Raw genomic sequence first — 17,945 nt, forward strand, 5'->3', positions numbered from 1 at the left:
TTGTAAAGAGGGAGATTGATGCTTTTCTCTTTTGCCCCCTGTGCAATAAGGAAGTTGTGGTCTTCTTGGTGTGTCAGTTTACTGAAAAAAGAAGCATTCGTGTGTCTGCTTATCATGAGCTGGGTATAACTGCTCAGTTTTGTGGAGAAAAGCACCTTGGGACCATGGAAATGGGTGGCAGGCTAATGTCCTACTCTTTAGGAACCTTGTCTGCTATTCCAAAAATAATGATGAAAACCTTGAAAGTGGGTTAAGCCATGTTTGAAATGAAGCAGGTGTTTCTATTCTTCAGTCTTTTATCAAAATGTCTCTTAGAGAATATTTTTGGACAGTTCAATTGCTCATTTTATGATGTGACATTTATTCCTTGCCTTTATTTCTAATTCTGTTTGATTTATGTATGCCATGCATCTGTTTTTGCCACTATCATAAAAAAAATGCTCTCTTTTGTGCTAGCTATTAAAAGAATTGTTTTTTATTTTTCTTAGTCTCATTGCTGGTGGTGTAAAAATGATGAAATAAAGCAAATAAAGGTGATGAAATGATTTTAAAAAATAAAGAAGTGGGATGAGGAATCCAGGATCAGCACTGCCAGGACCTCCTCCCTCACACTCACTTGCTGCATTATACTGAATGCGTATGACCAAGGCAGAGACTATAGCGTAATTGCTGGTAACTGCACCACTCTCAACATTGGTTATGAGAACAACATTCCCCTTAGGCATTCCCCAGTCCAGAAAGAATTGGAACACATTGTCAGTATAGCACTGGCAAATGTTCACTTGCTAACCCTGAAAATATTGGTGTTGATGTTGTATTCTGGGAAATTTTAGTATTAGAAGAGGAAAATGGGCAAGATTGTTGATCAGTGGCCAAGGAACCACCAGGATTCACCAAGGCATAAACTGCTTTCTCCTACTGTTGCTTATTTGTTTTGGAGGCAGATGGTAGCCACAAGAGCCAGGGAAAACTGGTTTTCTTTCCATTTCTAATATATGAATTTTTTAGAAAAGGACCAAAATACACGTGTAACAAGGGTAAAAATTGTTGTGTATTTCTCAGAGTTCTGTTGAGGTGGTGAGGTAGTTGTTTGTAGACGTCCTGTGCCTCCTTTATGTTGTAGTACATTATCAGTGATTACAGAAGCATCCTGTCTCCTGATACTGTTTTCTAAAGAATTATGGTTTCCTTAAAGGAGTTTGCAGAATCAAGATGTTTGGAGGGCCTGTGAGATAGCTTAGTGGGTAAGGCCACTAGCTTGATGACTTGAGTTCAATTCCCAGACACAGGTGATAAAACAATAAAACAGTCTTACAAGTTGTCCCTTGACTTTCACATGTGCACAGTGTCCATACTCCCTCACACAGAAACATAAAATAAACAAGTTTGGAAGTATGTATCGCTAAAAAAAACCTTGGTTGTCAGATTATAAAGAGGACATTGTATAAAGGCTTGATATATCAGTTCTTGTTTTAAATAAGTGTCAAAATCTGTATTTCTTCAGTTTGATTTGACTTCCAAACATAGTCGTAGGTAATGTTATATTGTAGAATAAATATCACTGGACCTTGTTCATGTGGAAATACCTCCCTACTTATGCTAGTAAATAGATTCAGCAAAGACAGATTTTATTTGTTAATAATATGGATATATACCGTGTTTATCTTTTCTATTTTAAAAACATTTAATCGAACGAGCTTCTCGTTTTGATCTTTGTCACACTTCTCACATTTAGATCTCTTGTCTTCATCTCAGTTGTAAGCATTGTCTTGAAAGAACCTTTGGTCCCACTAGCAGACTTCTTCACTCCCTTTGTTTTCTACTCTATCCAACCCTGATGTCTTGCTTTTACCTTTCCTTACTTTGCCCTTGTGAGGCCTTCCTTCAAGACAAGGCTCATGAAGCCACGAAATGGAGGTGTGCTCTGTACACTGCATGCCTGTGGAGAGGGAGGAGAAAAACACGGTTACACCTGTGCCCCTGGCACCTTGGGGAAAGCTGGGTTGGTGATGCGTATGTCTGCCTACCAGAAGCCAAAATAACTTCTCAGTGGAGCCAATTTGATCAAAGGCAAGTAATTCAGTGGAAATTTAGTTCATGTGGTTCCTTGGCATTTTGTAGACAAAACAAACTAGGTGACTGATAGCACGAACCAGTTTCCAGCTGGTACTAATGGTGTTTCCTAAAGCTGTGCTCTCTAAGGTCGGGAGCATCCACCTTCAGTCTGATGTGTACTATGCTATGCTAGGTACAAGAACAATCCTATTCCTGTGTATAGCTAACAAACAAGAAATTGGACTTTGCTAGTGTTCAGTTTCATGGATTGTTGGTGAATTCCAAAAATGTTTGCTGATCAAATAGTACACAATCAAAACAAGGCAGGAACTATTATTCTAGATGGCTAATTCCTAATTCATGTGCTCAATGCCCCTTGGGGATAACGGATTAATTGTAAGAGGCTCACTGTTATATGCACATAAACCTATTTCCTTCCTAAGTAGATACTGAAAGAAAAGAGACATGCTAGGGTTTTTCAATGGTCCACTAATATGCTTCTTAAATATGCTTCTTACTATAAATGTTCATTCTCAATATTGTAAACCCAATAAAAGATACATAGTTCTATCTGGGACACACATGAGTAAGGAGCACGGGGGATCAACTCCCACTGTACCACCGGTATGACTGATTCTTTAATCAGCTTTCTTTTACTATAACATGTGTACAAGAGAAATCATACCTCATGGCCCGTGCCTTTCATCCCCACACTAGGGAGGCGGAAGCAGGTGGATCTCTGTGAGTTTAAGACTGGCCATAGATACATAGTGAGACCCTGTCTGAAAACAAGGATTAAAAGCAAACAAAAAGTCCAAGATGATAATCTTTTAAAAGGGGGAAGGATTTACTTGGCTCAGTTTGGGAGGTTTATCCCAGCACTGGTTGGCTTGTTCCTTTAGGGCCGGATGTATAGCAGTATGTTATGGCAGCAGCATGCAGAAAACCTGTTATTCTGACCAGGATGACAGAGAGGTGGGATAAGGCACCCAGGGTAAGACCTTCCTCTAGTCCTTACTTCTTATAGGACCAAAAGAGCCTCTTACTAAGGGGAAAGCATATATCATACAAGCCTTTGAGGGACATTAAAGCCAAACTGTAACACTTGGTCAAAGTACTTAACTCGTGGAAACATATCGATTTTATATGGTAAACATATCCTCTTCCCCTCTTTAATAATATTTCTTTTTCCTTTTGCCTTCAATATGTTTTGTTCTATGTCATGAATAATTGGAAGCATTATCAATCTGACTTCCATTTTTCTTTTTTATTTGCATAAACATTCATATTCTTGAGCTGTGATAACAAAATATAACAGATGGTAGCTTAAACATGAGGGATCTATTTTTTTCATAGTTCTAGAGAAAATAGTACAAGATCAAAAGACCAGCAGGTTTGGTCTGTTGTAAGCTCTCGTTTTGTGTATTTTAGGCAGATCCTTATACAATGTTCATGAGCTGTTCTTTCTCCTGTGTATATGCATTCCTGGGCTTCATCCATGTCTTAATCACCACTTATAAGAATATAAATGAGTTTGCATCAGGGCCTCATTTTAACTTCACTTTCCTTAAAGGCAAACATAGTCAAATTCTGAAAAAGACTGTATATTTGGATTTCATCATACAAATTTGAAAGAATACGGTTCATCCCACTTGCATGTGATGAATCTGGTATTCGCAGGAACATACTTGGCCCTAACAGAGACAAAGAGCATGGCGACAATGGGGACCATATTCTGCTTTGTACAGGACACTACCACTTTACTGATTGCCTCAACTTAATTAAGTCTGTGCCCCTTCGTCTGTCAGAAATGTCACATTGGATAATAACTATGGTGTATAAACTCACTTCAGTGTTAGCTGAAAAATATTTTGCTGTGCTCATAAATGAGACGGAATGTCTACCTCATGAGTCATTGTGAGAACTGAGTCATATGTGTAAGTCATTCAAAACACTGCCTTCTGCAGTCAAGCACTAAGTGTAATGTGGAACAAAGCCAAGGGCGGGGTGGGTGATTATGTTTCTCGGGTGTTGATTTTGTGTGCCACTTTGGCTGGGCCACAGTGCCCAGATGCATTGTCAAACAATATTCTAGATGATGTCTGTTCTTGCAAGAAGAGAGCAATTTGTCTTCCATAATGTGGGTGGACCTCCTCTAGTCAGGGGAAGGCCCAAGTACAACAGCAGACTGAGTTACATAGTGCAAGCTGAGAATAAGGAAGCAGATCTCCCTATACTTTCTACCACATCAGCTGACCCGGGCTGACCACCGACTTCCTCTGGGTTGAACTTTCCCTTGTTCTAAGCTTTCCTGGCCTCTCTGGTCAGATTTTGGATTTACCAAATATCTCTATAATCACATTTGCTACTGGTAAGATAAAATTCCTTGAATGTCTGAATCCTTTTCACTTATCTAAAGAACTCTCAAAAGAGTATAGCAGGTAGGGAGGCCAAAGCTATGCCCAATACCAAAGTTAAAATATAGAAAATAAAATCACATGCTTTTTAATTTAATATATTTCTATATTTAATGCATTCTCCCCTTATCTGTATATACCTATCAAAATAAAATTACAAAACTAAAATGAAAATGTAAAAATCCACAAGACAATTAAGCAAGTGAATAAAGGTCTCCTGTACATATTAATCTCAGTATTGTTAAGCTTGAATTTCAGATTTTCTATATCACCATTTAAACAGTATTGATATTATCCCCCAGAATTTTCACCAATACAATTCATAATTTTTAGATTAACTCTTTCAGAAAGTGAAATGGTACCTTTAATATATTTTCAGAATAAAAGAAAACCCCACTAAGATTAGTTTCAGTAAAATGAGTGGGTAGTATAAAATCAGAATTCAATCACTGTGTCTAAAACTGAGCTCCAAACGAAGCAAGCAAGCGAGTATATTGACAAGAGTTGAACCAAGTTAAAACATGGGCAAATTACCCTTATCGTGAATGCTAAACAACTTGGAAAAGCAACTCAGTACTCGAGGTACAACTGAGTACCTGCTGTCCAACCTAAAATGAGTTATGATTGAAGAGATGGAGAGCACTGTTCTCCATCTCAGCTGAGCCTACACATGAGCAAAGCTAGATAGAAACCGCAGTGTGATGTCAGATCATCTACATCCAGTGAAGTATTTTCTAGGTGGTAACACTGTTGCCATGGTTGTGTGTGCCTGTGTGTGTGTGCTAGGAATCACTCTCAACCACAACTATACTCAAAATTGAAGACAAATGGGTTAAAAACAAACTAAAACAGAATGTAAATAGAAACAGATGAACCTGCTTGTAAGTTGATAACATAGCTCACCTAGGATTTAAACCAACAGTGAATATAGCCAACATCCTTACAATAAAATGTGTAATAGAGCAGCTCTGGGTAGAAATGGTCTGTCCCCAAGAATTTATACTGGAGTTTCCCACCATTGTAAAGTATTAGAAAGATGGAAACCTAGTGGACTGTGGTGTTGGAAGGTGGCCCCATTTGAGACACGATAAACAGGCTTTTGAGTGGACCTTTGTGACAAAATCCTAGTGACTTTATCAGGAGAAAGAGAACCAGATGGATGTATGTACACGTGCATGCTCCCTGCTCTGGAGGACACCAGGATAAATGCTATCAGCACTTATGGACCCTAAGCCTCACACTTTCAGATCCATGAGCCACAGCGAACCTTCTTTCTCTGTAATGCACCCACATTGTAGGATATAAACACTGGCAACGGAAAATACACTGGTTCAAGTACCAAAATGATTGCCAAAACGTCTTGATTTTTAGTCAGTAAATTTATTGTAGGTAGAAATTATAGTATAGTTACTCTGAAACTGTTTTTATGTATTTTGGTACCCTGTAAATGAGTATTTAAATGTTTGGGGAAGCCACCCAGTCACTATGGAAATAAACTATAACGTAAGGAAAGGTGAAGGGCAGCTTTTGGTACTGGTTACCTTTTCTTATTGTTGTTGTTGATTTTATATTTATTTTCTGACTTGGCACCCAAGACTGTTGACACAACTGCTATCAGATGTTGCTTATAAATGACACTCTGGCTAAAAGGAACCAAAGCACCTGAAAGAATCATTGGATTATACATAGGACAGCTATGAGGTTCAGGGTGAGCCTGAAATGCCTGGTGGCAAGAAAGTGTTCACAGACATCTCTAAAGGACACAGAGAATCCCACTGGGCAATGAGGAGTCCAAACATCCTGCAAACAAGCAGAAAATAGTAATGGTGACTAAAATTGACTTGGTGGTGGCGTACAATCCACAGGAGGCTGTTCCAGGAGGAATTCTCTTAGTACCAGTGCAATGTGAATCCAAGATAGATTGTGAGTTACAGGCTAACCTGGGCTGCAAAGTGAGACCCTTTCTCAAAACACATATACATGCATACATGGCATAATATAGCATAACTTATATACTTAACAAAGAAATAAAGGAAATAGAAGCAGTTGGTGTTGAGAGTGAAATCCTTTTAAAGAATTTGCCAACAAAAATTATAAAATAAATAAGATAAAAATAACTTCTGTATAATCTTTACTGTCAATAAATAAGGCACAATAGTGATGTGCAATTAGGCCATTAGATAAAATGTATCAACATTCAGGATATTTATACCGTTTCGGAATATCACCATATATTATTTATCTGGGAATGAAAAGAGTGTTAATGGAGGGGTTATCATCATATTGAACTGTTGAACGTTTTATTTCAACAGTTGATAAAACTAATATTTTTGTGCCCTCTTCTGAAACAGGCAGAAAAATAAAGTATGGACTACATTTTTTTCTTGCCAAATATTTACCTTTTGTTTTTTCATGAGTAAAATCTCGAGCTAGTTGAGCTGTACAACATCACAAAGGCAATGGTGTGGACCCAGTAGACTGAGAGGGGATGGAAACAATCTCATTGCCAGCAGATGCAGTCTGATATCCTTGATGAGAATAATGACATTTAGATCCTTGATGGGTCTAAAAGACATTTACAAGAACAACAAGAGTGCTTTGAATATGGACTGTATATGAGTTTTATTACTGTATTAATATGAGATTCCTGGCACATGGCGATGACAATGTGCTCAAGTGGGACAGAGTCTTAGTTTTTAGATGCATTTTGAAGTATTTAGGTATGATTTCACAGGATATTAGTAACATTCAAAGGGCTCAGAATACAAATATAATGTTTATGTTCACGTGTATGCAGCAAGTATAATGTATATGTTGATGTCTATGCAAACAGGTATAATGTGTATGTTGATATTTATGCAAATACATATAATGTATATGCTGATATATGTGTAGACATAATACATACATAGGCATTGTGTAGACAGGTATAATTCATCCATTGATGTGTGCGAAGACAAGTATAATATATGAATTGATGTATATGTAGACATGCAATGAGGGAACTACTACCGCAAGCACAGGTGACTAGTGATGTTTGCTGAGTAGAGCTGATTCTGTGCTTATTTTTGATTTTTCATGATAATTAGAAGGGAAGAAATTGTTCCCAAGTCCCCAGGGCTTCTTGCTCTTCTTTGGACTGATCCCGTCCATATTAAGCTACAGTCTGTCAGGTTTCTTCTCTCTCAGCAGAGAGCTGCTCCTCTCTACAAATGCTGTTTTGTTTTCCATCTGCCATGATCTTGGTACTTTTTCTCTCTATTGGTCTTGAGCTTTGTTTGATCTGAGCTCTCATCGTTTTCCTGTGTTCTTGCCCATGTTGCTTGGTGGGTCTCCCTGGAAACAGTCTCCACCCAGACTAACATTCGAACTCTAATTGGTCATCCAGCAAATGGAACAATGTTTTTGATCGCTCTGTGTGTGTGTGTGTGTGTGTGTGTGTGTGTGTGTGTGTGTGTGTGTGTGTGTGTGTGTGTGTGTGTGTATGACTGCATTATAAAGATCTCTCTCAGGCAGTAGCTGTGGAGGACATCTGAGACTATAGACTAGATCTGTGTTTCCTGGGTTTGTGAGAACAGTCTGCTGAGTGAGGGTGGAGGTTAAGATTGGAAGCTGAAACATTACTGAAACCACGTTTCAATGCATTGTATGTATTTGACTTTCTAAACTTCTCTGAACTGTTTCTTGCTCTAGAAAATTAAAACCATAATTCCCTCAAATCACTGTTATGAAGGTTAAGCAAGTGGGCACGTCAAACCCTGGGAAAATGCTCCTAAATGTTTTCTGCTTTTAATCACAGTCTTTCCATGGCATGTCAGACCTGAATCAATTATATTTTCAAGCTATTTATAGTGGCCAGTATAAAATGATTTCTTTGTTGCTCTCTCTCTGTTTCCCCTGGATTCAGGTTTCTCTGGGACTCCTGCATGCGCATGCTACACATATCTTGTGGCCTCCAGAGCGCTGGCAGAAACTGGAATCTGTTCTTCCTCCAAAGCGCTCCCCAATCCATACTAGTGAGGAGTAACTGCATGAGAGCCCACCATAGGAGGAAGCCAGAAGCCTCCTCGAGAAGGGAGAAGTTCCAGTGATGCGGAACAAGAGGCCTCTGTGTGTCTTTTAAGATTGTCTGGAATTGTAAAGAAAGATTTTCTATATTAAACAGTAATAAATGACATGTGATTGTGTGTTGTATTTAATTCCATATTGTTATCACCAAAAAAAAAAAAAAAAAAAAACCCAGGTCTTGGAGAACATGAATGCATGCCACCTGTACGTATTAAAGAAGGTAAATTGGAGAATGTTGTACATAGTTATCAAGATTGTTTTCCTTGAAACCTCCTGCTGAAATCTTTTTAAAATTAATGTGTGGCGAAGATGATTTGTCTTTTACTGTTAAGACTGAACAAGGAAAACCAAGTGTTATGCACGTAAAGGTAGTGATTGGATTGTAATCGAAGGTATCCACAAAGCAGTGAGTGTCAGTTAGGAAGGACCAGAAACTGTGATGTCAAATAAAACAGCCATTTATCCACATCTTGTTTGGGTGTTTAATTACCAGTTAACCAAAGTCCCTTAGTGAAAAATGTTTTATTTCTTATCCAACACAGAAAAAAAGGTAATGGCAAAAAAAAAAAAAAAAAAGAAAAGAAAAAAAATTCCATCAATACTTGATATAATGAATGTTTTTATTGGCCCTTTTAAATATAAAAGTTCTGAGTAATCCCACACCTGTTTGCAGTGACAAGTAAGGCCATTGCTGAGCATTTGGGGAAAAGTTCTAAGTGGAATGGGAAATAATCACATCCAGATCAACGACGTTTGACATTTTTTCCCACGTGACTTCTCAGTGCAACTCACTGAAATCAACAGCTGCAAGGGGGTTAATGGTGGAATGATAGGGTCCGTAACTTGTCTGAAATGGGAGTGTGCTCCAGCACACACAGCAACAATCTCAATAAAACACCTTTTCCGGCCGTTGCTGAAGGGTTTGCTCCGATAGGAACAAGATTTACCTTGTGTTCATCAGGTCAGTTCTATTTCATCTTGCAAATGTGGATTGTAGTTCACTGTGAAAGACAGGTTTAGAATAACAAAAACCGTGCAGAGAAAAGTATGAGTTTCTTCTACTAATTTATTTAGCATTCTGAGAGTTGACTCAGCAAACATTGAAGACTTACATACTCAGGCTTATCAGATTTTTTGTTTGTTTGTTTTTGTTTTTTGAGACAGGGATTCTCTCTGTAGCCCTGGCTGTCCTGGAACTTGATCTGTAGACCAGGCTGAGCTTGTACTCACAGATAGGCCTGCCTTTGCCTCCCAAGTGCTGGGACTAAAGGTACTAGCCACCACCATCTGACTTTTTTAATCTTTTACATTTAAACTTATTTTAATAATTGTTTTTTTGACAGTTTCATACACATTTACTTTTTCTACCATACCCTTTCTTGTCTCTCTTATTCCTACCAATTTGTTCCCTAGATTTAAGACTTCTGTCTTTGTTTGATGAACATTCAGTTGAACAAGGGCCATCGGTGTGAACATTGGGTCAGAACTTTTCTTGGGTGAAAGTGGTTTCACTAGTAGGTATACAACTGAAAGCATTGACCTCCACCCCCCTACACACACACACACACACACACACACACACACACACACACACACACCTTTCTGAAATTTTCATCAGTGAGGGGTACCTCCAGCTCCTCCTTCATCTCTGACTGTCAACGGTCCCCATGAAATTACTCTTATATGCAGAACTGCCAAAAGCCTTTCACTGAATCTTCATTGACCTTATTGACCCCTCAATTCCACTGATTCTCCTCCCCAGCTGGAACCTCTTAATCTCACTATGATGTAACTTTACCAAATATTATTCTTCTGAGTTTTGAGTCCCACTCCCTTGACAACATATATATTTTGGGATTAAATGCAAACTATTTTATATTAAAACTTTAGTTCCTAGCAAACAGGGAGTCTGAAGACTGAAGATTACAGAATTGACATTCAAAGAGCACTGAGGTGACAGGTAGGATGAGAAGTAAGTAAGCAGAAGAGGTGGTAGGGAGACTGCTGCTTGTCATTAGTATGGATGGGACTCAATATGTAAGAATTTAAATAGTTTGTGAACAGCCTTGTTACCAGTATCAGTGACCAGTGTCATCCTTCAAGCTATTAACTCAAGATTCCAAATCATCAGAGAAGACGTAAGGGTTCTTTGTGTTTAATTTCGCATTCACTAGCTTCATGGCAGATTACCAGGAGTTAATACCTAATGCTTGTTGAATAACTTGGCTCAAGACTTACTTTTTCCTGAAAGGCAGAGAGAGAGATGAGCTTACTAGTCACTCTGTATACTAATGAATTATATTCCATGCTGGGAAGCATTGTAGTCTAGAGAAGGCTGTACCTTGCCCAATTTGGCAATGTGTTTATACAGAATAAACAGTAAATTCTGTCTGACCAATATGTCTGTGTTCAAAATGGCAACTCAAGATGAATAAAACAGAAGTTTAGTCTACTGGTGGGAGGAGGAGAAGAAAATTATAAATTAGTAAATTGGTACCTTACAGCTTATCAAAGGTGTGGACCACTAAACAAGCGTGGTGGTGGGGTGGGAGATTGGAAGTGGGAGGTGGGAAGGACTCCCAAGGGAGTATTTTCTGCCTGGGAGAAGGTGGCAGATGGATGACCTTTATGTGAATAGTTCCTTGGATTTAGTCTTTCTGGGCTGAATGGATGTCCTCCTCAGAATTAGTAATGCAACTGATACAAAACTATTTCAGCTGCTCAAATTTTCTCCAGCAATGTATAATTAACTGTCTGGGGATGTACAGTGAGTTTTACAAATTTAATTTCCAACATTGAAAAAAGTGTGGTTGTGCTGTGAGAAAATTTAGAGCAGCAATTGTTTTTTCCACCGTTTGCAAGTCATAGCAGAATTTTACCAAAGACTCTATAGAAATGTACTGTATATAGAGGAACTTTAAAACTTATACCAGTATTAAATTATCAAATTAGCATGTTCCTGTTTACCTTGCACTTTCTAAGTTCATATGTTCATCAAGTTGACAAGAAAATTTTAAAGTGAAACTAAAAAGTTAGAACTTCATAGGTATACCTTTCTAGTGGGGGCAAGGAAAAGGCTATCTAAAGAGGATTCTGAAAGGATTTCAACATTGATTATATGACAGTGTCTAATTCCCAGATGTTTCGGTGTCTAATCTACCAGTCACAAACGGAGTCATCCTAGTGCACAGTCATCCATTGTCAGGTAAGCATTCCATCTTGACATTGGTCAGATCTTTCTAAAGGCGCCACCATCCCTTCATTGCTTTTCATTCTTGAAGCATTCACATGGTCCTGGTGCACATCATTACCCATTCCTCGTAGTCAGTGTTCTCTTCTCACCCACACTGGAATGATGGCAGGGCCTGGCTCATGTTAGGCAAGCCCCCTATCATTTAGTAGCCCTCATTTTACTGTTTATGAATATGTATTATTATGAAAGTGCAGGGTGTCAATTAAATTGTCCAAGTAGGTCTTGAACATTCCATTCTCCTGCCTTAGCTAAGATTCAAAGCCTGGACTACCAGGGGTACCTCAGTATTTGTTTTGCAAAGATATTTTAGGGAGTGCAATGGTCAGTTGAGTAAAGATAATTCCTGCCAAACCTGAGGATCTGAGCCATCCCTGGGATCTACATGGTAGAAGAGAACCAACTGCCCTAAGCTGTCTTTTGGTTTGGTCATGCAGCATGGCACAAGCATGTCAACACACCACACACACAATAAATAGATTAATTTTTTGTTTTGTTTTTTTCTTTTGTAATTAGGGTATTTTCACTGAAGTTAGAATTCGAATTTGGCAGTTATTTTCTGCCTTGTGAGTTTGTTTTGTTGACAATTACTCTTCTTCCCTCATTGATGATGACAGTTATATCCTAGGTATGATGTTCCTTCTATCTCTAGTTGTTATTTTCTCGGGTTTCGAAAATTAATGTTTTATACAGAATTTGTGGCTTTTTTTCTTTTCAAAGTTTCCTCATCCCCTTTTATTTTGCGATTTTAACAGGATTTTTTTTTAATCTGCTTGATGTATTTCACAGGTTATAGAAGATCAATTTATGGTTTAAAAATATTTTGTGGGCCAGGTGATTAATATTGTTTTCATTTAAAGTTCACTGATTAGTGCTTTGCCACTTCTTATTTCACTATCCAGTGAATTTATCATTTCAGATATGGTCACTTCAGCTCTAGAATTTTGGTTTTTGTTTTTTTAACATTTTCTATTTCTCTGTCTATCTGCCTGTGGGTCTATCTGTATCTATCTATCTATCTATCTATCTATCTATCTATCTATCTATCTATCTATCTATCTATCTATCTCCTTTAAACAGAGTCTCACTATATCCTCTTGGCTGACCTGGAAGTTACAACGTAGATCAGATGGCCTTAAACTCACTGGGATCTGCATGCCTCTGCCACCTGAGTATTGGGGCTCTCTGTTCCCTTCTGATTACTGTCATCTCCCCCGACCAAAGTTTTTGTCCACAAAATAAGTTAAAATCTACTCTTATTTTGTTTTATTTTTTTATTTTTCATTTTTAATTCACTTTTCATCCTGATCTCTGCCCTCCCCATTCATATCATCCTTTCCCCAATCTCCTCTCCCCTTCTCCTCTGAGAGAGTAAAGGCCCTCCTGGGTGTCTCTCCACCCTGGCACATTAACCTTCTGCAGCAGTAGGCACATCCTGTCCCACTGAGGCTAGACAAGGCAGCCCAGTTAGGAGACAGGCAACAGCTTTAGGGTAGTACATTCTCCAGTTGTTGGGGGACCCACACGAAGAGCCAGATGCTACATATACATGGGGTATGCGGTGGGGGGCTGGATTAGCTTGTGTATGCTCTTTGGTTGGTAGTTCAGTCCTTTGAGAGCTCCCAAGTGTCTAGATTGTTTGGTCTTCCTTTGGAGTTCCTATCCCCTTAGGAGCCATCAATCTTCCCCCAACTCTTCCATAAGAGTCTCCAAGCTCCATTCAATATTCAGCTTGGATCTATGCATCTGTTTCAGCCAGCTGCTGGGTGGAGCCTCTCAGAGGAGGCTCCTGTCTGTAAGCATAACACAGTTTCATTAATAATGTCAGAGATTGGTGCTTGTCCATTGGAAGGGTCTCAAGTTGAGCCTGTTATTGGTTGGCCATTCCCTCAGTCTCTACTCCATACCCTACCCCTGTATTTCTTGTGGTCAGGATACACTTTGGGTCAAATATTTTGTGGGTGGGTTAGTGTCCCTATCACTCCAATGGGGCTCCTGCCTGGCTATAGGAAGGAGGTAGCCTCTTTAAGTTCCATATCCCCACTGTTGTGAGTCTCAGCTAAGGACACCCCCACTGATTCCTAGTAGCCTCCCCCATTCCAGGTTTCTAGCATGTCCTTGAGATACACCCCCCCACACACTTGGTTAATTCTGATATCTAAGCCTTTTCAAGATCAGTTTCTATTGACTATTATGTCTCTTGATTATGACCATAATGTATGTATTCCTCTTCATATACAGTGAATTTTTTAAAATTATCCAGACTGAAATTTAGAATGGCTTCAAGATTTATAGAGGCTTCTAATTTTTTCATCTGAAGAGCATTAAATTTTGTTCTCTTAGATAAATTAATTACTAAAAACAAGACAAAAGATTACCTTGAACTTATATAATTATAGTTTGACACAGTATCAGGAAAGCTCTGCCTTAGATTTGTCCTTAGTCCTTGTACACAGTCTCTCTCTGTCGTATAACCATCTGGGAGTTACCATACAAAACTCATGGTATTAAACAAGCCTTTCTCCCATGGCAGAATTCAAGTCCAAAGTCTTTCTTTCCACCAGTGAGCAGCAACTGTTCCTTGTTACAATTCCACCATTCTGTTACCTCTTGCTTTCTATTGGTCCCCAGGTCTTTCCTGTCATCCAGGGACATATTAGTCAGAAAGTTGAGAGGAAATTATGCACAGAATTAAGAGGTTCTCCTCTTGAGAATTCTTTTCCCTCAGTCTCTGTCACTTGGCAGTCTAACTGTACCTTCTGACACTGCACACAAATGTGACTGTACCTTCACACTATTTATTAATCTTGGAAATTTTTCAACTCTTACCTCTTTAGATGAGTTGGTTTTTATTTTCTTTGCTCCAACCATTCTTTTTCCTGGAATATTTCTTATTCAATGATTATCTGTTCATTTGTATTCAAATTGGTGCTAAATCACTCATTAAGTGGCTAATTTCAATCACTATTATTCTTGTCTTAGAATTTTCAATTGATTCTTTTTTAAAGTATTTGCAGGATCACATCAATATTTGAAATTTTCATAAACCTGTTTATTGTCCTTTTAAAATTTGGGAGTCTGTTCACTTTTTATAATTTTTTATGCTTGTCTCAGTTAGCGTTTCACTGCTGCGAACAGATACCATGACCAATGCAAGTCTTATAAAGGACAACATTTAATTGGGGCTGGCTTTTAGGTTAAGAGGTTCAGTCCATCATCATTAAGGTGGGAGCATGGCAGCATCTAGGCAGGCATGGTGTAGGCAGAGCTGAGAGTTCTACATCTTCATATCAAGGCGGCTAGTGGAAAACTCCCTTCCAGGCAGCCAGGGTGAAGGTCTTAATCCCACACCCACAGTGACACACCTACTCCAGCAAGGCCATACCTCATAACAGTGCCACTCCCTTGACCAAGCATATACAAACCATCACATTCCACTCCCTCGCCCCCATATGCTTATCCAAACATATGAGGCTATGAGGACCACACCTTAACATAACATAATGCAAAATACATTTAGTTCAACTTCTAGAGTCCTCATTGTCTATAGCTGTCTCCACAATGTTAGAAGTCCAAAGTTTAAAGTCTCTTCTGAGATTCATCCAATCACTTAACTATAATTTCCAAAGCAAGACAGTAAGCTACCCAGGCAAACTCTGCATCTCCATGTCTGATGTCAAAGTGGTCTTCAGATCTCCAATTTCTTTTTCTTCTTTGTTGACCACAACAACCTTCTTTCTCCTGGACTTGTTCCACTCCCTGTTAACAGCTTCCTTCAGCAAAGAGTCAACAGCTCTGGTATCTCAAACTTCTTGGGATCTCCATGGCAACTTCAATGTTACAGCTTCTTGTTTCAATGTTTGGGATCCACATATGATCTTATCAGCTCCTCCAAAGGGCTGGCATCACTTCTCCAGCTTTGCCCTCTGTAGCGCTCTAACCTCGGGTTGATCCAGTTCACTATCACTGCTATTCTAGGTGATCAGCCCATGGGGCTGGCATCTCCAATATGCTGGGGTCTTTCGCTGCATCTAGGCCTCTCATAGGCTCCCTTCATGGTGCCAAGCCTCAAATCTTTGCATGACTCCTTCAGTCCTGGGCTGTCAACTACAACTGAGGTAACACTTTCACCAATGAATGGCCTTCCATGGTCTCTCACAGTGCTAAGCCTCAGCTTTTCTTCATGATGCCTTCATGCCTTCAAAACCACTACCACTGGGGTGCTTCTTACACACTGCCAAGTACAGCTGCAGCATGAGTTAGAACCTTGGCCATCTCTAGAACACAGCTTCTTTGTGCTCTCATAAAACACTTCCCAGAAGATTTTACCTCAGTGATGCTGGCCTCTTTTTAATAACCTGCTAACCAGGATCAATTGTCCCAGTAGTCTCCTTCTCCTCTTGACTATAACACCAGAGACACATGTCTGAAGCTGCTGAGCTCTGCTGCTTGCAGGAGCTGGAACACTGGTCCCCTTGTTCTACTACATTTTCACTAGCTGTTTTCCAACACCTTCGCTGCCTAACCTTGGCTCTCCTGGATCTTGCTCATAGACTGACTGACTGTCTCCTAAGTACTGGGATTAAAGGTGTAGTCCACCAAGCCTGGATTTAAATTTTTCTTCACCTACAACTTGCTCTGTTCTAGGTTGGGCTTGAACTCAGAGATCTGTGTATCTTTGCCTCCTGGGATTAAAGGCTTATACTACCATGTCTAGACCCAAATTTAGTTGGGTGGAATCTTGCCCCAAGGTCACTTCTCCCTTAATCCAATTTAATATTCTTGAACACAGGCTTCAACTCCCTTTCACTTCCTGGTGCCCCTTTAATACTTGAACCATATATTTTATATTTTTCCTTTCTAAGCTTGCTACTTTTGTTCAAAATGCTCTTCATGAAACTTAACCAAAGAACAAAATCTCTGCTGGGCTTTTTTGAGGCTTCCTTTGTTAATGCAATTAATATAAACCTCTCACCTTTGCTTTAGGTAGACTCTTTAGACAAGGGCAAAAAGAATTTCACCAAAATAATATAAAAAAATTCTGTAGGCCACATACTAAAATTCTTCTTCACTGAACCCTCTTTGGCCCGTTCTGCACAGTTCAAATCAATCTGAGCAACAAAGTCTTTCATAGTCTTACTAGTATAGCCCATTAGCCTCACTTAAAGCATTCTACTGCTTTCCAAATCCAAAGTCCCCAAGTCCACCTTCTTCCAAACAAAAGCGTGGTTAGGCCCATCACAGCAATACCCCAGTCCCTGGTACCAACTTCCATCTTACTTAGGGTTTTACTATTGTTACCAGACATCATGACCAATTCAAGTCTTATAAAAGACAACATTTAGTTGGGGCTGGCTTACAGGTTCAGAGGTTCAGTCCATCATCATCAAGGTGGGAGCATGGCAACATCTAGGCAGACATGGTGCAGGCAGAACTGAGAGTTCTACATCTTCTTTTCAAAGCTGCTAGTAAAGACTCCCTTCCAGGCAGCTAGGGTGAGGGACTTAATTCCACACCCACAGTGACACACCTACTCTAACAAGGCCAACCTCCTAACAGTGCCACTCCCTGGCCCAAGCATATACAAACCATCACAATACTCATGAATTTTAATTCCGATTTTAAAAATAACTACTTAAAAATTTTCAGATACAATTTGAAGCTACTTCAAGAAAAATTGGAAATAATTCTGTAAATACTAATTTCTATTTTTATCATTCAGAGTATAACTTATTAGGGGTCTTGATCTATACTATTTCCTAGGAACTTTTTCATTTTAAAGATTTATTTTATAAATATGATTTTTTCCCTACATTTATGGTGTGAACCACATAAATTCCTGGTAGCCATGGAGGCCATATGCAGGTGTTGGATCCTCAAGAACTAGAGTTACAAAATACTGTGTGTCACCATGTGGGTGCCAGGAACTGAGCCCAGGTACTCAGCAAGAATTATAAGTGATCTTCACAACTGAACCATATCTTTACCCCTAAGTCTTTCTTTTTTAAATTTGATTGAAATTATGTATTTATTTTGGAGCATACCAAAATTCCTTTCACCTTTGTAACCATTCACCTGATGTACTGACATTGGCAAATACTTTTAGGATGAATCAGACCAAATACTATGCAAACACTTTGATTTCTCCTATGTCT

The 17,945-nt window shown here is 39.1% G+C and overlaps 1 protein-coding gene across 2 annotated transcripts in view; it reads left to right on the forward strand.

Annotated features, from left to right (window-relative positions):
- Positions 1-8,519, forward strand: part of Immp2l (inner mitochondrial membrane peptidase subunit 2) — a 911,968-nt gene extending 903,449 nt beyond the window's left edge. For both annotated transcript variants that reach the window (XM_032907674.1, XM_032907673.1), the window contains exon 6: positions 8,380-8,519. In XM_032907674.1, the coding sequence (XP_032763565.1) occupies positions 8,380-8,499 (120 nt within the window). In that variant the 3' untranslated portion in view covers positions 8,500-8,519. The remainder of the gene's footprint in view (positions 1-8,379) is intronic.
- Positions 8,520-17,945: the final 9,426 nt, after the last annotated feature.

Source organism: Rattus rattus, chromosome 7 (assembly GCF_011064425.1).
Source record: "Rattus rattus isolate New Zealand chromosome 7, Rrattus_CSIRO_v1, whole genome shotgun sequence".
Taxonomy (NCBI): domain Eukaryota; kingdom Metazoa; phylum Chordata; class Mammalia; order Rodentia; family Muridae; genus Rattus; species Rattus rattus.